The sequence below is a fragment of the Silene latifolia genome, chromosome 2, assembly GCF_048544455.1.
Source record: "Silene latifolia isolate original U9 population chromosome 2, ASM4854445v1, whole genome shotgun sequence".
In the NCBI taxonomy this organism is placed as follows: domain Eukaryota; kingdom Viridiplantae; phylum Streptophyta; class Magnoliopsida; order Caryophyllales; family Caryophyllaceae; genus Silene; species Silene latifolia.
This window is the reverse complement of record NC_133527.1, coordinates 188,737,356-188,761,854: the sequence shown is the minus strand read 5'-3', so window position 1 is coordinate 188,761,854 and position 24,499 is coordinate 188,737,356. Positions and strand designations below refer to the sequence as shown.

At 40.9% G+C, this 24,499-nt stretch overlaps 3 protein-coding genes across 3 annotated transcripts; 2 read left to right on the top strand and 1 right to left on the bottom strand.

The window, feature by feature from the left end:
• Positions 1–5,615: 5,615 nt before the first annotated feature.
• LOC141631839 (uncharacterized) lies at positions 5,616–18,063 on the top strand. Its single transcript, XM_074444463.1, has 10 exons — positions 5,616–5,720; positions 11,547–11,841; positions 12,583–12,655; positions 12,758–13,057; positions 13,153–13,253; positions 13,943–13,985; positions 17,120–17,241; positions 17,343–17,374; positions 17,456–17,520; positions 17,647–18,063. The coding sequence occupies exons 2-10, from the start codon at positions 11,723–11,725 to the stop codon at positions 17,896–17,898; spliced, it is 1,107 nt and encodes a 368-aa protein (XP_074300564.1). The 5' UTR covers positions 5,616–5,720; positions 11,547–11,722; the 3' UTR covers positions 17,899–18,063.
• On the top strand, positions 7,393–11,352 carry LOC141641807 (uncharacterized). The gene has a single exon (XM_074450454.1). It carries the CDS (start codon positions 7,393–7,395, stop codon positions 11,350–11,352), a length of 3,960 nt encoding a protein of 1,319 aa, XP_074306555.1.
• Positions 18,064–19,302: 1,239 nt separating the features above from the next.
• On the bottom strand, positions 19,303–23,959 carry LOC141643928 (uncharacterized). The gene is made up of 3 exons (XM_074453328.1): positions 23,515–23,959; positions 21,800–22,361; positions 19,303–19,942 (listed from the first exon to the last, which is right to left on the bottom strand). The coding sequence occupies exons 2-3, from the start codon at positions 22,257–22,259 to the stop codon at positions 19,887–19,889; spliced, it is 516 nt and encodes a 171-aa protein (XP_074309429.1). The 5' UTR covers positions 22,260–22,361; positions 23,515–23,959; the 3' UTR covers positions 19,303–19,886.
• Positions 23,960–24,499: the final 540 nt, after the last annotated feature.

The following is a 24,499-nucleotide window of genomic DNA, read 5'->3' as shown; positions in this document are numbered from 1 at the left end:
AATTGTTGGTTTTTTTTAATTAATATCATTTGCATCGGTTTTAGGTACAACGATGCAAAAACGTAATATCAAATAAGTCAGTTATTAACATAACTGACGTATTTTATCAAATACATCGGTTTTGCTGAGAACCGACGCATTATATACGTCAGTTTCTTCCAAAAACTGACGCAAAAAGCTTGACTATAGGGCGGAAATGGATTCCCGCTAAAATTAAGTACTTTTTGCGTCGGTTTTTGTAGAACCGACTTAAATCGACTGACGCAATAGGTGTTTTTTTCTACTAGTGAGTCCCCATAAAGAAGCAGGCACCGTCGCAGTCACCCCAAGTAGTAGACGTCACGGCAGTCACCCTAAGAGGTAGACGCCGTCGCAGTCACTCCAAGTGGTAGACGCCACGGCCGTCATCAAGAAATAGACGCCAGCTCACACTGTCACATCGACAAGAGCGGCAGTCACCCCAAGAGGTAGACGCCGTCGCAGTCACTCCAAGTGGTAGACGCCACGGCCGTCATCAAGAAATAGACGCCACCACACTCGTCACATCGACAAGAGCTAGCCCCCCATAAAGAAGCGAGCACCGTCGCAGCACCCCAAGTAGTAGACGCCACTAGCGATCACCCTAAGAGGTAGACGCCGTCGCAGTCACTCCAAGTGGTAGACGCCACGGCCGTCATCAAGAAATAGGACGCCAGCTCACACTGTCATATCGACAAGAGCGGCCGTTATTACCGATAAGCAGACGCTGGCTCACACTGTCACACCGACAAGAGCGGCAATCACCCTCGTAGCGACGCCGCGCGATTCACGGCCAAAGACAATTGACACTCGCAGAAACGATCAAAACGCCTTAAAAGCGTTTAAACACGATTGAGATGCGCACTCTAGATCGCTTTGGTCAAAGCCGAGGCGAAACAAAAAGGCAACTCGACGAAGACGAAAAAAGACCTCGCCAAGCCGGAGGCAAAGTGAAGACGCTAAAATACGGTTGGTACGCTCAACTATTAGCGCAAGGAAACTCAAAGTGAGGTAAAGACCTCGGCCAAGCCGAAGACAAAAGAAACGAACTCTTATTAAAAATGATAAGTTACAAGTGAGGAAAATACAGACGACGGCCGTCCCCATAAGGATAAGCCAAAACGCAACCTACCAAAGTTATACAAAATACAAGGAAAAGAAAAACAAAAGATTACAGGTATCATTTAAAACGCCAAAATGGCGGGGAGGAAGGCTTAATAATTGGCTCCCGAACAAATGGGCTATCCGAGACGCCGGTGAGCCTGGTGATGACCGCCGATCTCCCTATGCCTGTTGTCTTTGCTTGCCATCGGCGGCGGTAGCAGCATCTTCTTCGATGGGCAACCCAAAGAAATGCGTTCTTAGCGGCCCGGCTTCAAGAAGATCGGCTTTAGCCTCGGCGGCCTCGGCCGCCCTTGCCCTCTCGGCTTCCTCCTTGGCCGCCTTAGTCTTCTCGGCGAGGGTCGCACTCTCCGCGGCCGCCTCTTTCTCTATCTTCACCCTCACCGCCTCCTTGGCCTTCTTCTCCACGGCTTTCTCCTTAGCTTCGAGCTTATCGTCAAACAAACTCGTCAAATTTGCCCCACGGAAAGGAACCAAAAGAGAGGGAAGAGCTCCTCAATCACTTCCCAGCGGCTTCTTCGGCCGGATCCCGAATCGGTGCACATGTTAGGGAGCATGACGGTTTGGAGCATCTCAATGTCCTCCTCCTTTTGTCTAATAATGGCCTCCTTGCTCCGAATCACCTTCCCCGGATCTGAAATCGCCCCTAAATTCATTCCTCTGCTTTGGAGATAAAGGTCGGCGTGCCTCTCGAACAAGGTCACACTTCTCCAAAGCTGACTTTGCAACTTCGGCCGCAGCGGCCTCGGTCTTGGCTCTCTCGGAAGGACCTTCTTTTCGGCGTCCTCCCCGAGTTTTCTCTCGGCCCAAGAGCGCTTTCTCGGCATCTCCCCTAAGCCTCTGCTCATTGAGGAGATCCAGCTTCGTCTTCGCGGCCACCTTCTTAGTGGCATCAAGCTCAAGAGCGGACTGAGCCACGGCCTTCTCCTGCTCTGTAATACGAGCACCGGTCAGCTCGTTCCATCTCGCCAGCTCCTCGATCAACCTCGTGCTTTCCGCTACAAGCTGGGAGGGGGAAGCCTTCTGGGATGAAGGGTCAATGGTGACGTTATGATCACCACCTGCAGCCGGGAGGGGGAAGCCTTCTGGGATGAAGAGTCAATGGTGACGTTATAAACACCAGCCTGCGCGAATTTCTCCTCCACTTGCCGCTCATTAAGAGCGACGGCCGACAGCGGCTGATCTGAAAAATTTAACGAAAGCATCAGTATCAACATGCATAGACATGCCAGAGAGCCCGTCATCAGCAGCGCCTAATGAACCGGCTAAATCTGAGCCACAGAATAGATCAGTACCATGCTTGGCCTTCTTGGCCGAAGGACGCGTTTCCTCGCCAGCGGTATAGGCTGTCTCCTTTCTCTTACGGACAAGGGGAGACCCCTCCTCATCAGAGTCCTCCCCATTGGTGATATCAACGATCTCCACCGTTGCCTTCTGAATAGGGGGAATGGGAGGTGGAACTGATGTCGACGCCATCGCCGCCGAAGACTTTGTTTTTCGCGTGTGGCGCGGCATGTTACTAACAACCTTCGCCTGGGCCTCCACCACATCCAAGCACGGTCAAGGCGGACCTTACAGGCGTCGCCGTGATCCATAACGTACTGCCTCCCCTCATTAGGGCGAGCCCTTTCAGCATCACCACCGAAATCGTCTGCGTCATGATCGACATCATCGTCATCCTCCCATTCCTCCAAAACTTGAGGATCAACTTCGGGAGAAGGAGACCTAGGGCCCCCAAACCTTATCGGGATGGCATCTAGTATCCCCTCCCCATCAAGACGCGACGGGGAACCCCCCGGCGCAGAAGTGCTAGTCCCGGCGTAAGCAGAAGACATGATAGCAATGGTTACTTAACAAAATAAGAAGTTAGGAAATTTGTTTGTTTACCTTGAGGAAAAACACTCGCCGGAGCAACAACTCTAAAAATTAGAAGACAAAGAAGCCCTTGAAAGTTTAGAGGAAAATTTTGGAGAGAATGAAATTGGTGGCCAATTTCACGGAATAACTGCCCTATTTATAGGAAAAGCCCATGTAGAAGGACCAATCGAGAATGACCCATGAAGCGCCAAACCCAATCAAAGAAACAGACACGTGTCGGACATGCAACCACGGAATGTCAATCGTTGCAACAGTTGAATGTCAATCAATGCAACAGTGACCAAGCGTATTCAACACGCCCCTTCATATCTCTGCCTATTCATCTTCCTCAACAAATTCCTAGGTATCTACTCTCCGCCGGCCACACGATCGACCAAGCTACGTAGCACCGGCTGGGGGCAATCAAAAACAACCGGCACTCTCAACCCTGGTCTCGGCCAGCGTCACTTTCTCTTCCACATCGGATGCCCTTTATACATCCATGCGGAGGGGGGATATATATGGTACGGCCTAATAAGAACCAGGCCGAGATAGAAGAAGCCGTCTGAAAAAAATTTCGAAATTACTTGCGCGAAATATACGCTCGGATACATCGGAGCCCATACCACGGCATAGACTACGCTGTGGGCAAATTGATGGGGCATATTCTGCACCGCTGACCAAGTCAACATATTGAGCAAGGTCAAGGATATCCACAGCAAAGTCAACGACTTAGACAGACTAGCCGATGCAACCCATCGGCCTGTCACCTGGGGTCTCGGCACTGTAACCACCAGGTAGGGACACATATCCGCGTACTCATATCCAAGACCCTCGGCCGGCCTGCCATGGGTCCATCGGCCGAGGGTAGAACGGTCTTTCCACCTGCTAGCCACTTGGCCACTACGTGACAAAAGGTGAAAGCCTATAAATACTCCTCAACCTTCATTAAGGAGAGGATCCACATTCTAACCTAAGAATTACTATTCATCTGGTAATATCTCCATTATCTCTCTACAATACACATTTAGCCAAGTAACAACTTATCCCTCTAAGTTTACTGACTTGAGCGTCGGAGTGAGTACGCTTGGCACAAGGCCAAGCCCTCAGTTCGTTCATTGTTGCAGGAGAGGCCGAGAGGAGCGATAAAGACAAGAGGGACTCAACTCAAGACATCATTCTACAAGCCACGGGTGGTAACGATACTTGCTCTGGAATTACACCCGGAACAGTTTTATCCAAGAATTCGTGATAAAAAAAAACTATGTTCGGGCGTTGGGTGTTACTGTATTAGTTACCCCATAAAGAAATAAATAAAAATTACATTTCATTCCTGGATTTCACTCAGTAAGTGGATCATACATCCGATGTACTACCACCAGTTTTTAGTTTCTGAGCATTATAATAAAGTTTTTGAGTTTTGTTTTAAAAATTATGAGTTTTACTATAAAGTTTCTGAGTTCATTCACTAAAACATTAAGCTCAAAAAATTTTCAATAAAACTCAAAAATATTACATACAAACTTAGTTAAATTTAGGTTTTGACGAAAAAAAATTAAAATGTAACTTATAAACTTTAATAAGCTCAGAAAAAATACACATATGCTCAAAAACAAATAAAATTTGAGGTAATAAGCTCAGAAAAAATACAAATATGCTCAAAAATAAATAAGATGTGAGGTAGTACATCCGATGTATGTTCCTTTTTCTCGATTTCACTTGGGTTAATTTTGTTTGATGTCCTAAGCTTTTATTGTTCATTGATAGACCTGTTAAATGAGTTAATCGGATCGTGACTCGTGATGGGTCGGGTCATTTCTGGTTCGCAAGAATTCGGCCAGGTCAGACCGGGTGGATTGTTATCAAGTTATTTGGGGTTAACAGTCAATATCGATAACAAATAATCGGGTCGGGTTCACTAGGATCGGGTCACTTCGTGTTTTGGGTAAGATTCGGGTTCGAGTCAAGTTATTCGCTCCGGGTCATTCAGTCGGATCAATTTTATCAGGTCTAGCAATTGATGACTCAGCTAGGTAATAAGCTTCTTTTTTTTTTTGTCCAATCCACTCATATTTTCGATTTGGTCTGAACTCGTCGAATTTAAGTTTGGTCCGACTAGCTTTTAACGGATCCAAATAAAGTAGACTGGAAAACTAAGGTTAAATTCGACGTGTTCAGACCATCTTCTAGTCTTCTATAAATACTAGTTCATAGGTAAAACGGATCCAAATACTATCATTTAATTATAATAAAACCACCAACGTTATTTGCCTTATTTATGATACCCATTTAAATTCGGTTTACTAGTAAAACGGACATTAAAGATCATCTTCTAGTCTTCTATAAATACTAGTTCATAGGTAAAACGGATCCAAATACTATTATCATTTAATTATAATAAAACCACCAACTTTATTTGCCTTATTTATGATACCCATTTAAATTGGGTTTACTAGTAAAACGGACATTAATATCTCTAAAACAATAATGTGGATTGATCATCTTAAAATATGAAGGGTTTTTCTAATGTGTGCCGAACTTTTCCCTCACTTTTGATACAATCAGAAAAACCCTACGGTAGATCTCATAATCTCAACAACCATTCCTCAGTACAAATTAATTGTAAGACGGTTTAACACTAATTTTGTGATTAAAGCTTCGATTTTTACGTAACAAAAGTAATATTGCATTCGCATAGCTAGAGAGTAATCAAGATGGATGAGGTACAAAATATAGTCCATAGAGGGTCTAGGGTTCCTAGGTTCGTCTAAAGGCTCTTAGGGTTCTCCTCTCTTATTCGGGGCTTAATCTCACGATTTTAATCGTGAGAAAGGGCTTTCTTCTTGTTTTCTTGTGTTTTCTTTGATTCTCTATGCAGGTACAGATGTCGAGCAACACACGGGGGTCAAATCGATACAATAAGGCGCCGGGTACAGAGGGCATTGATGATCGACACGGGGTTTTTGAGTGGGAAGAGGAACAGACGACGGGTGAGAGTAAGGGGATTCTTGTCGGGAAATTGTGGGCATCGCGTCCGCTTAATGTGAAGGCCGCTATTGATACTATGGTTCGTCTGTGGAATCCAACAAAGGCTATAGTTGGGAACGTTGTTGATGCGAAGGAAAAGACGTTTGTTTTCAAATTCGATCTAGAGCGAGATAAAGCGAAGGTGTTAGAAGGACAGCCGTGGCACTTCGAAAAATTTGTGTGGTGTTTTAATGAACCTAATTGCTCAGGTAAAGTCACTGATGTCCCTCTTTATCTTTTTCCTATATGGGCAAGGGTATATGACTTACCCATTTCGGGTCGATCGAATGCTGCGAATGTTGAGAAAATTGGGGCGTGTTTGGGGACGTTCATTGAGGCTGATATGGGACCAAACTGTGAGTTGGATAGGGCTATAAGGGTGCGTGTTATACATGATGTGCGAGAACCGCTAAAATCTGTGGTGCCCATTAGAATGCGGGATGGGAAAGTGGTACAATTTGACGTTAAATATGAGCGACTTCCGATCTTTTGCTATGGTTGTGGGGTTATGGGACACGGAGAGAAGGACTGCGAACATGGGCCTTATGATGAGGAGGACCTGTCCTTTGGGGAATGGCTTCGGGCATCTCCCTGGAAAATTGTGAAGACATTGAAGGAGGGTTCGGGGAAGGCTCGAAAAGACTTAAACTCGACTTTTGATGAAGAAAGGAGGAAAGAAGACGCGGCTGATATCTCGGCCATGATTGATAAACTCCAGGCCATTGCTATTGATTTCAAAATGAGGAAGAATGGAGGGAAAGAGTCGAAAAGCCAACAGACTGGACCGGCAGAGAAGAAATCAGGGGTGGCAGTGAAGGGAAGTGGCGAAATGGTGGTGAGCTTGACTGTTGAAGATGGGTGTGAGGCGCTTGGTGAGGAGTACGGGCAGGGGAGTACTGGGGGGGGACCTGATCAGATGCAAGTGGAAGGGGAAACTGGAAATGGGACTGTGAGTGACTGGGAGAGGGAAGTGCGGGAGGAGGGAGAGGAAGCTGGCCAGTTCACTTCGTCGAGGTGCGGTGCGGGGAAGGGAAAGGGGAAAAAGGGGGAGTGGAGACGTTGGGAGAGACTGGGAGAGAAAATGGTAGGGAGTGAAGATGTGAGTAGTCTTGGTGGAGGAAAACGCAGCAGAGATGGCGGAGAGGAGTGTGGTGGGGAGAAACGTGTGAGACTTACAATTGACGGGGGCGTCTATATACCTGAGGCGGAGGTTGAGGGAGCTCAACCCCGCCAGGCCCAATGAATCTCTTAAGTCTCAACTGTCGGGGCTTGGGCAACCCCGACACGGTTCATGCCTTGCGTACCTTGGTACGTCGGGAAGCCCCGGCCATGATTTTTCTTTGCGAGACAAAACTTTGTGGTCGTGACATGAGGAGGGTGAGGGAGAAGTTGGATGGATATAATGGTATTGAAGTGGATAGTGTGGGTAGATCGGGGGGTCTTGCTTTTCTATGGAAGAGGGAGGTTGATTGCTCTTTTGTGACGGCTTCGATACACCATATCGACGTCCATGTTCGCGAGGGAGATAATGAGTGGCGTGTTACTGGTTTCTATGGGTGGCCGGCGGTCACGGACCGTCATCTTTCCTGGGAACTTCTTCGTTTACTACATACCCAATCGGCTCTTCCTTGGGTTTGTATCGGGGACTTCAACGAGATTCTTTACTCTACGGAAATGAAAGGAGGGAGTCGAGCTCAGTGGCAGATGAATAATTTTCAGTCAGCTGTTGATGATTGCAGATTACGTGATGTTCCGTGGGAGGGATATACCTTTACTTATGATAATGGGCAAGCGGGGGAGGCGAACCGTCAATGCAGATTGGACCGTGCACTGTGCTCGGAGACATGGCTTGATCTTTTCCCGTATGCTAAGCTCTTTAATCTGGACCGTGAATGGTCCGATCATGCTCCTTTGAGGCTAGCGTTTGATAGAAGGGAGATAGGAGGAAAAACAAGAAGTAGATTCCGCTTTGAACAAATTTGGGTAGGGGAGGAAGGGTGCGAAGAGGCTATTGTGAGGGGTGTCGAAAAGGGGCAGGGGGATTTGGTGAGGTCGCTCAAGGAGTGCGGGAAAGAATTGTGTGCCTGGAAGAAGATTAGCATTGGGAAAATAGGGCGTTCACTTGATCTTAAGCGAAAGCAGCTGGCTCGAATCAATGAAGGGGACCGAACTGAGGATAGTGTGAGGAAACGAAAGAAACTTATCGCTGAGATAGCAAGCTTATACAAACAGGAGGAGCAGTATTGGAGGCAACGGTCGCGTGCTCTTTGGCTCAAGGATGGTGACCGAAACACAAAATTTTTTCATTCACGAGCCGGGGAAAGGAAACGAAAGAATTTTATTGGGAAACTTATTGATGATTCAGGCCGTGTGAGAGAGGGGGAGCATGAGGTCGCGGTGGTGGCTAATGAATATTTTCGGGGTTTGTTTACCTCGGCTGAACCTGCTAACTTCGAGCATGTTTTGGATGGGATAGAGGGAAGAGTCACGGAGGAGATGAACCGTGGCCTGCGGGCAGAGTATAGCGAGGCAGAGATTATAGAAGCTCTGAATCAGATGCACCCTTTGAAGGCTCCAGGACCAGACGGTATGAATGGGCTCTTTTACCAATCTTATTGGCAGATAATTGGACCGGAAGTGATGAGTACTGTACTTAATATTCTCCGCGGAAATATGTCCCCTGCTAGCATTAATAAAACCAATATTGTTCTAATTCCAAAGAAGAAGGCGCCGGACAAAATTCGCGATTTCAGGCCCATTAGTCTCTGTAATGTGGCCTATAAGCTGGTCTCGAAAGTGCTAGCAAACCGTCTGAAAGTTTTTCTTGGAGGCATTATTTCGGAGAATCAGAGCGCTTTTACGCCGGGTCGATTAATCTCTGATAATATTTTGATTGCTTTTGAGCTTTTCCACCATATGAAGAATAACAGACAGACGGAGGGTTACATGGCACTCAAATTGGATATGGCGAAGGCATACGATAGGGTGGAGTGGGGGTTCCTGCGTCGTGTCCTGATCCGGATGGGCTTCGATTCTCTTTGGGTGCAGCGGGTTATGGCTTGCGTTTCTACAGTGACGTTCTCGGTTTTGATTAATGGCTCGCCCTCGGAGGAATTTCAGCCGGTTAGGGGTCTCCGTCATGGTGACCCGTTATCCCCGTATCTGTTTCTTCTTTGTGCGGAAGTTTTGTCTAATTTGTTACGCAAGGCGGCTGTGAATGGCTCTCTTCATGGTATTCGGGTGGCCCCTCATGCACCGACTATCTCTCATTTACTCTTTGCAGACGATAGTATTTTCTTCGCGAAAGCAAATGTGGAAGAGGCGGATGTGATTAACGATATTCTACGCCAGTATGAAGGGGCTTCGAGACAGCTCGTAAGCTTGGATAAAACTACTGTCTCATTCAGTAAAGGGGTGGACGGAGGAAGGAGGAGTTTAGTAGCGGCTCGGCTGGGGGTGACTGAAGTGGAGGAACAGGCTCGCTATTTGGGATTACCCACGGTGATAGGTCGATCCAAAAAAGTTATTACGGATATTATTCGTGATAAACTGTGCAAAAAACTACAAGGATGGCGCGGGAAAATTTTGTCTAGGGCTGGTAAGGAGATTCTCATAAAGGCGGTTGCCAATTCTCTCCCTACCTATGTGATGAGTGTCTTTAAAATTCCTGCGAATTTTTGTAATGAGTTGCGGTCGATTGTATCGAAGTTCTGGTGGGGTCATGATGAGAATAAGCGGGGGATTTGCTGGGTCTCGTGGAGCAAATTGGCTCGGCCGAAGGGAATTGGAGGTCTGGGATTTCGTGATTTTCGTATGTTTAACCTTGCTCTCCTCGGCAAACAAGGTTGGAGGTTGATTACTAATTCTACGAGCTTGTGGTCACGCCTTATGCAAGCTAAGTACTTCCCCGATAGTGATTTCATGTCGGCTTCTCTGGGTAATAACCCGAGCTACACGTGGAGGAGTATTTTCGAAGCCCGGAGTGTTCTTGAGGCTGGCTTGAGAAGACGTATTGGTGATGGGAACGATACTAAAATTTGGGGTCACGCTTGGATCCCAGGCACCCAAACGGGCCGTGTTATTTCGCCATGTAGGCAAGGGAGTGAAGAGTTGGTGGTGGCTGAGTTAATGACCGCGGATGGGAGGGGTTGGGATGAGGGGAAGTTGGAGCTTCATCTCCTTCCTTTTGAGACGGAACGAGTGTGTAACATTCGGTTGAGTCCGAATAGGCCGAGGGACATGTGGTACTGGGGCAGAGAAAAGGATGGGATCTATACGGTTCGGAGCGCTTATAAAATGCTTGTGGGGGAAGCTGGTGATATGGAGGGTGGCTCGAACTGGACTAGTGATAAATGGCTCTGGAATCGGCTCTGGAAGGTATCGGTTTGGCCCCGTGTGAAACTCTTCTTCTGGCAAATGTGTAGTGAAGCTTTGGCAACACGAGCAAACATCGCAGCCCGAATAGGAGGTGAGTACTCTTTATGTCCTTTTTGTCATTCTAACCATGAATCTAGTTTACACCTTTTCAGGGATTGTGGGGTGGCTGTTTGGGTATGGGAGGAGCTGGAGATGGAAGAGGTAACGGAGTCAAGGGGTGGGGATATACGAGAGTGGGTGGAGGCTTGTTGGAATGATATGTGTCGGGAGGAATGCGTTAAGTTCATGGTGGGTTGCTGGGCCATTTGGGAGCACCGAAACAAAGTCATATTTGACAATGTCGCGGTGGAACCGGGTGTGGTAGCAGGTAGGGTGCGTGATGTGGTCAGGGAGGGAGTAGGGGACGGTGGCGGTACGACTGGAAGGAGAAGAAGCAATGGGAATGTCGAGGAGGCTGAGGGGTGGAAAGCGGCGAGGGAAGGGTACGTCAAAATTAACGTTGACGCGGGTATAAAGGAGGGTGAGGGGGTTGATACGGGGGCCGTGTGCCGTGGAGATAGGGGGGAGGTGCTTTGGGGGATGTCCATTGCGCGTACTCAAGTGTGGGAACCCCATATAGCTGAGGCGGTTGCTGTTTTGGATGCTCTGGAGGAAGCTGCGCGAAGAGGGATCCAAAAGCTGGAAGTAGAGAGCGATTGTTTACAAGTAATTGATGCAATCCAGAAGCGGAGCGATGGGAGAAGCATTTTTGCACTTATTATTGATGATATTGTGTCGTTTAGTTCTAATTTCCTTTCCGTTTGTTGGTTACATGTTAGTCGAGTTAATAACTGTGTTGCACATGCGTTAGCTCATTGTATTCCACGTACAATTGGTAGAGTTGTGTGGGAGGATGGTTTACCACCGACTGCGACAGCTGCTGCTGCTTTTGATCAATTATTAATAGATTGAGACCTTCGGGTTTTCCCCTCAAAAAAAAAAAAAAGATGGATGAGGTACGTTTTCTATTGCCTTTTTGTTTCATACAAATTCTTGTTTACGACGAGAGTGTAACACCATATCTTTTGCTTAGTACAAATTATATTGTAAGACGGTCTCATACTAACGAGAAATTCATAATTGTGAATGTGCATTTGCGTTGTTAGCCTGTTGCCTTGTGGAGTTATCCTCCTTGGCCAAGGAAGGAGCCAGAGTGGATTGGGGAAGCATTAGAAATTGCGCGGGATTTTGATGACAAAGATGAATTCTTAAGGCTCATCAACCTCCCTGAATTCAAACATCATCGCGATTTATATTTATATGATCCTGTAGAATTATTTGAATGGGATGCTTTGAATTGGCGACCGTTTTCAGTAATTTCTCTTTCGTAACTATCTCTTTCGCCCTTTGCAATCTCAAACAGGGCACTCCTATTGACTTCGTTATCCAAGCTCTTTCAACGTAAGTAATTTCTCTTTCGTAACTAACTCAATAATCAGTGAATTGGCGACCGTTTTCAGTCGCCAAATTGGATTTTTGGCGTCGCCTTTGGATTTCATACGGATACTGGGATAAGATTACCTAGTGTCAAATTGGCTTCTGTTTTCGGTCTCCCGCTTTTTATTTTCTGTTGCCAAATTGGATTTTTTGGCTTCGCCCTTGGATTTCATACGGATATTGGGATAAGATTACCTAGTCGCCAAATTGGCTTATGTTTTTGGTCGCGCGCTTTTTATTTTCTGTCGCCAAATTGGTGACTGTGAATACAGTTGCCTACTTTAGACGCCTTTAATAGATATTCTTGTAGTAATACGTAAGAAGAGTCAATGTTAGTCCGCAAATATGACAACTTGTAGAGTGTTTATGTCTGGCTATGCAGCATACGCCAATTTGGCGACCGTTTTCCGTCGCCAAATTAGATTTTTTAGCGTCGCCCTTGGATTTCATACGGATATTGGGATAAGATTACCTAGTCGCCAAATTGGCGTCTGTTTTTGGTCGTCCGCTTTTTATTTTCTGTCGGCGACTGTGAATATTGTCGCTTACTTTAAACGCCTTTAACAGATATTTTTGTAGTGATACGTAATATCCTGCAAAACACGTATGCTGCACAAATTGTCATCCTTGCGGACTAACACTTGACTCTTCTTATTCCAATAATATAACTACGTTGTTGTTGATACTTTGTTTTTCTTTCCCTAGATTTTTTCTCTACAAAAGATGGATCCATCGTAAGTCGGTCTATGAGTTACTTGTCATGCTTTGCTGCAAAAGGGTTTGTTTTCTCATCCCTAGAGGTTTTCTCTGCATCAAAGTTTGTCTTGTTTCGATTCCCATCAAACCGCGTCTTGTATGAATCGTTGGACTCTTGCCACAGAGAGAAGAATTGGAGGTTCTAAGGATGCTTGTGCGGGCTACCCAAAACAAGGAGCGTGTCAGGCAAACTTTCATGGACTACGCCGAGAAGAGGGAACTGGTTCCTGTAGCTTTACTGTTTTTGGCTGCCCCGGAGCTTTTTTTGTCCTCAACGTCTTCTTCTTCAATTGTCACGCTCTACCACGTCTTTAACTCCTTGGAAAAGAGGACGGATATTGAAGAGGCTATGTTGCTACTGGTTGATGCTTTAGCTATAGCTGGTCATAAGTTGGTGGCGTATACTAGGCTTCAATATCCAAATGTATGTTCTTCAACCCTATTTACATTTTTCGAGATTTTGAGTTAGTTGGTTTCCTGTCGATTCCCTTTCTGTTACCTTTTTGTTCTCTCTCTCAGGCGCAAGCTTTTGAAAGCTCATATCTGGACGTTGCTTTCCTTGTTCGTGAAGTTGCTCGCAACAAACTAGGACTTTCTTCTCCAGATGATTATCTTTTAAGGTTTGTGTACGAAAAATAAGAAGGAAAGGTATGGGACACGAGGGAGGGAAAGGGAAGGGCAGAGGAGGGGGAGAGTTTTCCCTCCGATTCTTTCCTTTGTTGGTGAGATTTTGATTTATCTTCTAAAAGAAATCCATTTTCCGTCCGCCTTTATTTTGCTAACCAAACAAAGATCATGTCCTTTTAAATTACCACTCTCCCTTTTCCACCAACAATAGGTCTTGGTATAGACGGGTGGGGCGTATAGACGGGTAAAGACCTCTAATAAAATGGATAGGGGGGACAAGGTGGGGCACCCTCCATGTGCTTCCCACTTTATGGCAAATGGGTATTTTGTGAGGGGAAATGGTATCCGTCTATACGTATAGACGAATAGTGTTCGTCTATAATGAGAATTTGTGTTCCACCAAAGAGGAAATTTCAAATTTAGGGCTTGTTTGGTGGATAAAAACATAAGAGGGTAAGGAAGGGAGGGCTTGTCGAGTGTGCGACATGGGTGCGCAAGGTAATATTGAAGTCCGAGCAACATAGCTTAGAAGGGAAATGGATCCTCTCCATTTCCTCTCACAATCTCCTTAAATAATCATTTTCTCTTTCACTCTCATTTTCCTTTATTTTTATGCGTAAATTTAGAACCGTTAGTTTGCTTGCTTTCCTGATACTCTTTTTCACATGTCGTGCCTTTTCAGTTTTTTTAAGCCTGTGAGACCAGAAGCTGACCAGCTAATAGATGTAAGTATACAATCCTTCAGTTACCTTTTATATTCATTGTGAGGAGTATTTTAATCAAAGGTAAACAAATGACTGTGACAAAGGGAGTATATCTATTTACTTTATGTATCCCTGTAGTTCTATACTATTGAACTTTGAACCTTTATTCAGTCTATGTTACTCTGTCTCGGGTACGAGTGTTTGACAAATGTTCATATCCAAGTGTCGGATTCGGCTTGAAGTAAATTTTTAGACACAAGGGACAGAGTAACATAGTACTCTTTTTCACATAGTACTCTTCTAAATTTGAAATATTGCCATTATCAATACTATATATTAAATCCAGAAACCAAGGGACTTCAAAGTAATTAAAGAAAGTTATACAAATTAATTATACTATATAATTTTAAATCAATAGCACCGTGTGATGGACCCGATTATGGGATCTCAATGCAAATATTATATAGTTTGGGTTAAAATTAAATTATATAGAAGCTTGGTAATTTTCCTAAACACGGTCAATTTCCTTAAAATAAAATAATTAATTAAGATGGTCAATTTCCTTAAAATAAAATAATTAATTAAATGGTCAATTTCAAGGAGACTAAAAGAAAGAAGATGCCTGATAATTTTCCTAAATATTTATAGAAGACTAGAAGATGGTCAATTTTCTTAAAATAAAATAATTAATTAGTATAAACATGCATACTTATGGTATTAATTATTATTATCATAAAATTAAATATTAAATTTAAAATCTATGCAATTTTTTTATTAAACTTTATAGTTTATTAGATGTATAGAGATGTTAATTATTTAACATACAAAAATATACTCCCTCCGTCCCGGTCAATTGTTGTCCTTTGGTTTTGACACAAAGTCCAAGGAAAGGAAAGGGTAAGGGGGCCAATTACTAAGTGACAAGTGGAACAAATGGAGTGTGGATGATCAAATTGCTCATCAAGTTCATTCTTAAAATAGAAAGGACAACAAATGAGTGAGACACCCCAATATGGAAAAGGACAATAAATGACCTGGACAGAGGGAGTAATAAGTAGGTTATAAATAATTCAAGTTAGATTCCATAATATATAATATTGTATAATTCTTTCGATTTGATTTAATGCATATATATATATATATTGATATAAATATATAATCCTCTTAAAATTGATGCCTAAGTAGTAAAAGTAATTTCGTCAGTAAAGAAAAGAATTGTAGTAATATTGGATATAGTTATATGATAGTAATCACTCATTTGAAAAGCAAAAACAACAATATTATCAACGAGATTAGTGAGAGTGGTAGAAACAACGGGAGTAGTGAAATAATCAATATTAATGCGGCAATAGTGAAAGTAACAATAATTACGGCGGGAGTAGTGAAATTATCAATATTAATGCGGCAATAGTGACACTAACAATAATTACGGCGGGAGTAGTGAAAGTAACAATGATTACGGGCAAGTAGTGAAATGTTATTACTATTGTTTCATTAATAAGAGTAAAATGTTAATAGCAGGAGTAATGAATTTGTCTCAAAATTTATTTCATCGTAATTTTAGGATATGTTATAAAAAATATATTAATGATAAATTTATGGGTTATGCAACTTTAAGTAATTTTATTTAATAAAAAAAAATAATGGTAAGTAGAGGTAGCCCGGGCGGAGCCGGGCACCAATACTAGTTTTTAGTATAATGGAAAATAGTTGGACAAATAAAACTTAAAAATCATTAAATATAGTGAATTTTGTAAATAACCCCCATTTATGTTCTAACTTTTACAAATAACCCCCACTTATGTCCGTTTTTACAAATTACCACCTTAAATATCACTTAATCCCAAAAATTACCACCAAATGTTGATTACGCTAACAACTTTTATAAAACCCGATCTATATACGACATTCCGTCTTAAACTTTTACAATATACCTAAACTACCCTTATTATCTATTAACTCCATCTCCCCCAAACTAACAGCATCCTTCTTCATCAAAAATCCCCAAATGAAAATATGAACCCTAATTGAATTTCATTTACTTCCTCACCCAAATCTAATTTCACTTAATCCCAAAAATTACCACCACATTTATTTATTATATATAGTAGGCTAGTGATGATAGTGTTTATGGTGATATATAGAAGGCGGTCGTCGGTAATTAAACACAAGGCTTGGAGCACATGCATCGTCGGCGGAATCCGTGACAATCGCCGGCAGTATAACCTTCGGTTGCGCAAGTGTTTTCGCAGTTGTTTTTACTAACACATGGTCCCCTGAACTTCTGACTTGCTCTACTGCACATCCTTGCTTCTGCCACTTTCTAGCTGATTGCTCAGATCGTTTACAATGCTAGAAATTGAAATTAGGTATTAAATTGGGGAAAACGCAGAAGAAATTCGAGTTGTAAATGAGTTAAATACCTGTGATAAAGAGAGGGATGAACAATTGATTTGGGCGTCGGGTTTGTCGATTAGATTTGGGTGAGGAAGTAAATGAAATTCAATTAGGGTTCATATTTTCATTTGGGGATTTTTGATGAAGAAGGATGCTGTTAGTTTGGGGGAGATGGAGTTAATAGATAATAAGGGTAGTTTAGGTATATTGTAAAAGTTTAAAACGAAATGTCGTATATAGATCGGGTTTTATAAAAGTCGTTAGCGTAATCAACATTTGGTGGTAATTTTTGGGATTAAGTGATATTTAAGGTGGTAATTTGTAAAAACGGACATAAGTGGGGGTTATTTGTAAAAGTTAGAACATAAATGGGGGTTATTTACAAAATTCACTTAAATATAATACTACATGTCTTATAAATCTTTCTTTCTCTACTTTAGTGGTGCAAGCTTGACTAGTTGTTATCGGTTACGGAATACAATACCCATATGTAGGCGGTATGACTATAAGACGAACAATGAACAGATAAAATTTACAGAACTTGAAGAGAAAGATGTCGTGGCGTGATAGAATTACTGCCCTAAAGTTGAATTTGACCCGCTCGATACACACGGCCTCTTAGCAACCAAATTCCCAGAGTTACACGACTTCCAAGTCTAAGGTGTACGACAAAGACTCAGATTGAGAATTACTAACAGAACGTTGCCAAAATCAACTATGAAAGATAAGTTATACTATTGAGCCTTTAATTGGTGTAGATCCCGGAAGATGTGAGTATTCTAAGGTGGCAAGATTGGCAACACAAGGGTGACTCCAAGTTATTGACGGCCTTACCGATTCAACTCAAGAGACATGATTTAGATCAAGGCTATATCAACAGGTATGAATTTGATCATCTTATTTGTGTAGTCGATATGCTTTTAATATTTCTTTACCGGGTAGGTTCACCTTAATTTTACCGTGTACTATATGTTATATCAGGGTGCTCCCAAGCCTCACGACTGCGGATGCAGGTAATCTGCTTCTTCTTGGTTAATCATTCACCATTTGTAGAGTGGATGTAACCTTTCTTATACATTTTTTTTTCTTTGCAGATTGTCTAAATAATGCTATAGAGAAGAAGTTATCAACAATGCCGACTTTGTATTGCCCTCTTGAGGTTAGTCGCGCTTGGCAGTCTGTTATCTTGAAGCCTCCCAAGTCCCAAATTGATTATATTGTTTTGAATTTTGTCCGAAAACTACATGAAACTCGAGCAAAATAACTTGTTGGAGTTTAATTTTAGGATTTTATCGGAACAACAAAGCAACGAGTAAAGTATCCTCTCCAAGGGTTTCCCTTCCCAATTAGCACAAGTTTTAAGTCGAGTTTGCGGTCACTTGCATACAGGGCTAGTGCAAAATTTGGGATTGATTTCAGGAATACCCCAACAAACAGTTGGAGGAACAAAGTAATGAAGCCGAGTAGGCTTAATTCTCTATTCTCGCGGGTGAGGCTATCCCGATTCTCTAATATTGCCAAGCGTCTGATAAAATGATGGCTCGCTTATCGTCAATGTTTGATACCGGTGTAGCGACCGTTGCTCTTCCTTTTTGGAAGAGATTGATCATAAAGATTTGATTTTGGGAGTACTTTTCGGCGCTTTTAATAATTTAATATCTAATTTATGTAATGAGAACAATTTTTTTTCCCCCTTAAAAAATGATTTCTTATGGATCATTTTGTATTTTTTTTTTTTTTTTGAAATTGTCATCTCATTAATAATCAACTAGGCGTAGGTTACAATGAAGATAACAAATAGACAAAGGAAAATCAAGATTGTTAACGTAAAAAATACATTCAAAATAACTATCTAAATATCGTAATGGCGCCGCTCTCCAAAATCATAAATTTCTTGAATCTATGAATAATCGATGTCTTTGCATCCTTCTTGATGGAGGGAAACAGTGTAGCCGTCTTGATGTATTCATCCACGAAACAAATCTGATAATATCCCCGTCGATTAAAACTTATTATATTGATAACAATCCCACGAAAAAATGGAAAAACCCCGAAAGAAGGGACGCAACAACAGATCTCACCAAAACCAAAAGGGAGACTATTATTGAAAATAAGATAGATCTGCATAATACGAGTTATAAGTGTTCAAGATTAAATTTATATTGTTTTTTTGTCACTTAAATAAATTTTTGATGGTCGAAAATCACACTATTGTTTTTTTAACAATATATTTGTAGACTATTTTACAAATACATATTTTGTTTTTATTTTAGTTTAAAATTTAAAACGGTGTAATAAGTAGACACATTTATTAAGGAATCGATTTTAAGCAGGGGTAAGGCATAAGTACGGGTACCGTTGAACGAAGACGAGTGCGTGAAATGGTAAGCAATGTGAAATTGAGGAATGTGAATTTTTTTTGAAGGATTCAATTTTAAATATATAAGTAATACGGAGTATACTTTAAAAAAGAATCTCATGCATGTATAGTACGGGATGGAAACTAGTAAAAATATGAAATGGTACGACTCTATTACAAATTCTCATTTAAGGTTAAAACAGATCAAATAAAATAAATAAGAAAAAAAATGTCTAAGAAATAACCAAATATTTATCCAAGCATCGCACTGAAGCTTGATAAAAACCTTATCAGTTATCACGCAATGTCAATCACACGATATTAAATATCGATTTCACTCTTGACCTTAAAAATGATCGTCATGGTCAAATCTCGTTCTTTTTGTCACAAACGTAACACATACTCGCTTTGAAATGCCATCTCCATACTCACCAAAGAGTTAGTTATACTATACAATGTCGCGGTCCAAAGAAATACTTGTACTCTATAGTTAAACAACCATTTATGCACCCATAAGGAAAAGCGAAAACCATACGAAACCAATAGCATGCCAAGTTCTTAATACAAGCACAGGTAAGAATATTTACAACTGATGGATCAAATTATTAGCAAAACACGGAATTAATTCGAACAGAAATGGGGAAATAAATCTATTTACAATGGCAATAAAAGAGACTAAACCATATTAACAGCCATATATACAAATAAATAGTTACAAAAGAATTCAATATCACTAGTCCTTTCAGTGGCTTGACAGGAGCACATATTTTCAGCCACCGGAGACGCAAACGCATCAGCTCGGAACCCACGACATCTCCAGCCGGTAGAGAAAAGGGATGCTGAAAGGAATCAACACAATTCAAAGTATACCGTTTTCTTCTTTTTCTTTTTCTTTTTCTTTTTCTCATCTTTTTTTTTTTTCCTAAATATATGAATTTTTTTTCCTTTTTTTTTTTAGAAAAATAAAATAAAATCGTTTGTGTTGGTTATTAACAATGATTTCAAAAAGACCGAGGTAAGGGAAAACAAGTAGTCCCTGATCTGGAGCATTCAATCTAGCGCCAGGTCAACAACGCCGGTTGTAGATGATGATTCAGATCAGATTGACGAAACACTGTACAAACTTGGGAGCGTGCAGAAGAGGTTAAAGCAGCAACATGGCAATGTCAGTTGCCACCTTGAAGAGAGGACAGCCAACGCTCGATGTGCTTTTGGTGGTTATCTGCGATAATGAACATCCAATAGCTATCTTAAGCACTAGTAGAAAAATCAACGTCTAGGTTGAGAATAATACGTAAACTATTTTGCTAAGCCAAGTCAGATGAACTATCTCGGGTAAACAACAATTCCAAGTGCTCCGACAAATAGAAAAATAAGGAAGGTCAAAGCAAAGCTCCCACAACAACATTATATATGTTCGAACTACTTTAAGCTCAAACCCTCTTTACATGACTAGATCCTCTTTACATGACTAGATCCGACCATAAAGTTGTTCTGACATATAGTATATGTTTGATACAGCCAAAGATCACATGAAATAAAACTTGACGCTTGTTCATCATTTAACTGACCAGTAGTCACAGACCTTCCCTGACTGCCGCTAAAGTAAGCTGTCAAATAATCAAAATTCAAAAAGAAAAAAAAAATACTCCGTACTAACTAACCTGCACCTCGATATATTTAACTAAGACTAAGTGTGTGATTGGATACAAAAAGAGGACGGAAGGGGAGAGGAGATGGAAGGAACGAAGGGCTAGGGAGGGGAAATGGAGGGAGGGAGTTCTCCCTCCAAATCTTTACTATACTCGGGGTATTTTAATATGCGTTGTAGGAGGGAAAAGGAGGGATCTATTTCCTTTCCCCTTGTCTCGATCCGCATCCATTTTGCTAACCAAACAAAAGTTAATTACCTCCCTCCATTTACCTCATCTCCCTTCCCTTCCAAACCCTCTATCCAAAAAAAGGGTACGGACTAGTAATTGTATAATTGCATTTAAAATGGAAATATGAAGGCTATACGTCTCAATCCTGTCACCTAATGGACTGTTCTTCAATATAATTGCATCCGTCTACGTTCATTCATGGAAAAAACATCATTATTCATCCATCTACCACCCCTTTATTTTTCCTTCACAGTCATCACTTCCTAATTTTGTCCTTTATTTTGACCGCCATCACTTCCGCAACAATTACACTCCAAATCGAAGTAAGTGGTAAGAGTTAATTCAAAGCCCAATCTAAGGCTCAAATCAGGCAGAGCACATACCCTTTAGAACTTAGAGATACAGTTCCAGTGCCAAGACAAGATGGATGAACTAACTATAGTGTCTTTCAAACATTTCAGACATTGCAACAAAAGAGAAAGCAACAGATAAAGTGTCTTGCATTTTGAAATTTAAGGTGGCCAACAAGCTGAAGCACTCAAAACCACATTTTTTGCACAGTTAGCACTTGATACAAAGTATCTTGATGGCCACCTTAAATTTGAGTGCTTCATACGAACGAACCTGGTTAAATTAGAAGTACAATACTTCAGGCAACAACCAGTAAGCACTTGATACGAACTAACTTGACGCTTCGCAACAATTAAGCATAAAACAAACGGGTTTGCTAGATGAAACACTTAAAAAGTAAACAAAAAACTACAACATTATTACCACAACTTAAGGGCTCTTCGAAATGGTAGGATAAGGGGACTGAATGTACGCGACCATACCGTTGTGTTAACAACACGGGAACTCGGGAAGGCACAACTTAAGGGCTCCTAGAAATGATAAGATAAGGGGGGGTAAAAAATGAACCCCTTACCTTTGTGTTAACAACACAGACCAAACTTGCGTCGAGAATTGTGTTTCACAATATGAAGAAGTCGTCTAGCTTAACGAGTCATTTTGCTTTATTCCATCAAAATCCATATACCAAAGCTAGATAATAGGAAGCCGTTTGCTCCATTAAAGATGGAAGCATTAAAAAGTAACAATATCTTCCATAAAAAGACAACCTAATATGATAGTAAAAGGAAACATGCCGACATACAACCAGGGTCAAAAGCATTTGACAGACGAAATCAAGGGCTTACCAGTCACATACACGTCTGGAACACGAGAAATGCTGCCTAAACTGTTCTTATTGCTGTCTGGCTTCTCTTCACAGGTACGCCCATAGCAACGGACAAGAACCCCAAATCCACCATCCATCTCATCTTCACTCAAGAACCCAGGAGCATGAGGCTCCGACCATCCTATCGACCAATCAGAGCTGTCGGATTCAGAATCAGAAGAGTACCCACCACCATCAGATGGCACCACAACAGAATCATGCTCCTTGTCAATATTTCCCGCCTCACGACTAGGTCTTTTTCTACTAACTCTCTTGGAACTAGACCCTAGCTTACCGCCACCAACATCATAATTCAACAAATCCAATTCGCGCTCGTTAGATTTAGCTGAGGAATTCAAAGAAGATTTATTCTGCAATTTACCATCTTTTTTTTTACCACTCCACAACCACCAAGATAGGTTGGGAAACTTCCCAGACATATAAAAACGGAAATTTTCTCCCACACAACCCTTTCAATTCACCACAAAATATAAATTTTCCAGATCAAATGCTTTGTAGACAACAATTCCCACAACTTGAAACTGCAACAATCAACAAATAAAACCAAACAACAAAAACACAATAAGAACACAAAATCCATAATTTGGTTAACCGTTCATGTTTATAACTCACTTTTTCATCAAATCAACATAATTCATTAATCCCACATGATAATAGTGACCAAAGTCTCTACTTGAAATGAGATTGGAATGAAAATATAACAAAGCATGAAAGATCAAATTTTTTGTTCACTATAATTCATTAATCCTTATTCCCAACTTCAAATGGAACCAACGACTCATTAATCTTTGGTTTTAGATTATGATGGAATACATCAAAATGATCCCTAAAGTGGTTGCCCTTCCTTTTCTATTGTGAAGCATCAGCTCTTCGATGAAGTTCTCGACGCAATTTTCATCTTGGTCATTCGGAAACAAACCAATTGTGTTGCTAACACAAGGGTAAGACAACGTAAATCCAACCCCTACCCCGCAATTTTCCGAAGCCATTGAGGCACTAGGGTAATATTGTTATTGTTGTATAATTCATTAATCCCACATTAATCCGGATCAAATTCTCTACTTGAAATGACATTGAGATGAAATTATAACAAAACATGAAAGATCAAATTTCAAACCAATATAATTCATTTATGCACATATTAATCCTTATCAAATTCCATACTTAGAAATGAACTTATAATCAAATTTCAACAAAAATGAAAGATCAAATTTTTAACCATTATAATTCATTAATACATACCCTTATCTTTATCAAATTCCATACTTAGAAATGAAATTACAAAAACCATGAGAGATCAAACTTTTAACCATTATAATTCATTAATCCATATACTAATCCTTATCAAATTCCATACTTAGAAATGAGATTAGAATCAAATTACAGCAAAGCCAAAATTAACCATTTTAATTCATTAATCCCATATACAAATCCTTATCAAATTCCATACTTAGAAATGAAGTCACGACAAAACATGAAGATCAAATTTCTAATCATTCTAATTCATTAATCCGACGAAAGATCACATTTTTAACATCATAATCAACAAAAAGAGCAAACCCATTTAATCATTTCATAAAACAAACAAAACCCAGAATTTAATTCATCGAGACATTTCAAATTACAGAAAATTCAACGGGAAAAAAATGAAGAAGAAAAGGAGAAATTGGGTACCTGAAGGTTCCGTGAAAAGAACAAAGAATGAAGAGGAAGTAAGCTTTAATTTTTTGGTGGAATTTTGAGAAATCTGCAAATACAAACAAAGTTGGAAGAATATAAAAAGAAGAGTAGTTAAAAAAAATAATAAATTTATATTTACGCCATGATTTAAGGAACAATATTAAGAAGTTGAGTTGAAGCATGAAACTTTGGTGGACTAGTTCATTGAATATTGCAAGTAATAGATTCTTTATGTTTTTTGAATAGTGCATTATCTCTTATCCAATTGGGTGATTTTTATTTTTTTTAAGAAAATAAATTTGTGCTTTTATGAGTATACTTAATTTATGAGATTTTGAATTTATGGAGACAATTCATGTTATGGGGATGAGTTACAAATTAAATTTTTCATATCAAAAGATTTATGTATATATGTTAAAACTTAAAATTGAAAATTATTAGAAATGTTAGATTCAATGACAATATTGGTAAGGATTATGGCAATTATACACATGAATGACCATTATACCATTGTCATTTCTACTCCTCATTTTCCATTTTGTTTCAGAATCAATAAATTTTCTCAACCACCGCCTCCCCAGCACGTCCCAAACCACCGGACCACCCTTGCATTAGCCGCATCACCCATCACCCAGTCGGCCGAACCACCACATCTCACCGCAAATAAAATGAGTGAAGTTGAAAATTATCTCACTGAATTGAAGGAAAAATTGTTCAAACATGAATGCAATTACTAAAGCCAACGTTGTGCGTTGATTAGTCCACTATACGCTTACATGATCACTAGATTTATTTTGTACTCCTATTATGTTAACAAAAGGCAACAATGTTAACAAAGATTGGTAGCTTTAGATGTTGCTTACAGCTCGTTACTGTCAATCTCCAATCATAGAGATGGTACAGAAGTAGCATGTTAGAACACATTAGATTGATGATGCCAAGTCCCCTTGTTATTTGATTGTTTGCTCTTAGTTGAACT

What these genes read in the sequence shown, in the direction of transcription:
- LOC141641807 (XM_074450454.1), top strand. Translation starts at nt 7,393, where the DNA reads ATGAGGAGGGTGAGGGAGAAGTTGGATGGATATAATGGTATTGAAGTG.
- LOC141643928 (XM_074453328.1), bottom strand. Translation starts at nt 22,259, where the DNA reads ATGTCTGGGAAGTTTCCCAACCTATCTTGGTGGTTGTGGAGTGGTAAA. An exon ending in TCCAGACGTGTATGTGACTG is followed by an intron (nt 19,943 to 21,799) that starts GTAAGCCCTTGA and finishes TCATTATCGCAG; the next exon opens with ATAACCACCAAAAGCACATC.
- LOC141631839 (XM_074444463.1), top strand. Translation starts at nt 11,723, where the DNA reads ATGGGATGCTTTGAATTGGCGACCGTTTTCAGTAATTTCTCTTTCGTA. An exon ending in CTAGGCTTCAATATCCAAAT is followed by an intron (nt 13,058 to 13,152) that starts GTATGTTCTTCA and finishes TCTCTCTCTCAG; the next exon opens with GCGCAAGCTTTTGAAAGCTC. An exon ending in AAGCTGACCAGCTAATAGAT is followed by an intron (nt 13,986 to 17,119) that starts GTAAGTATACAA and finishes TAATTGGTGTAG; the next exon opens with ATCCCGGAAGATGTGAGTAT.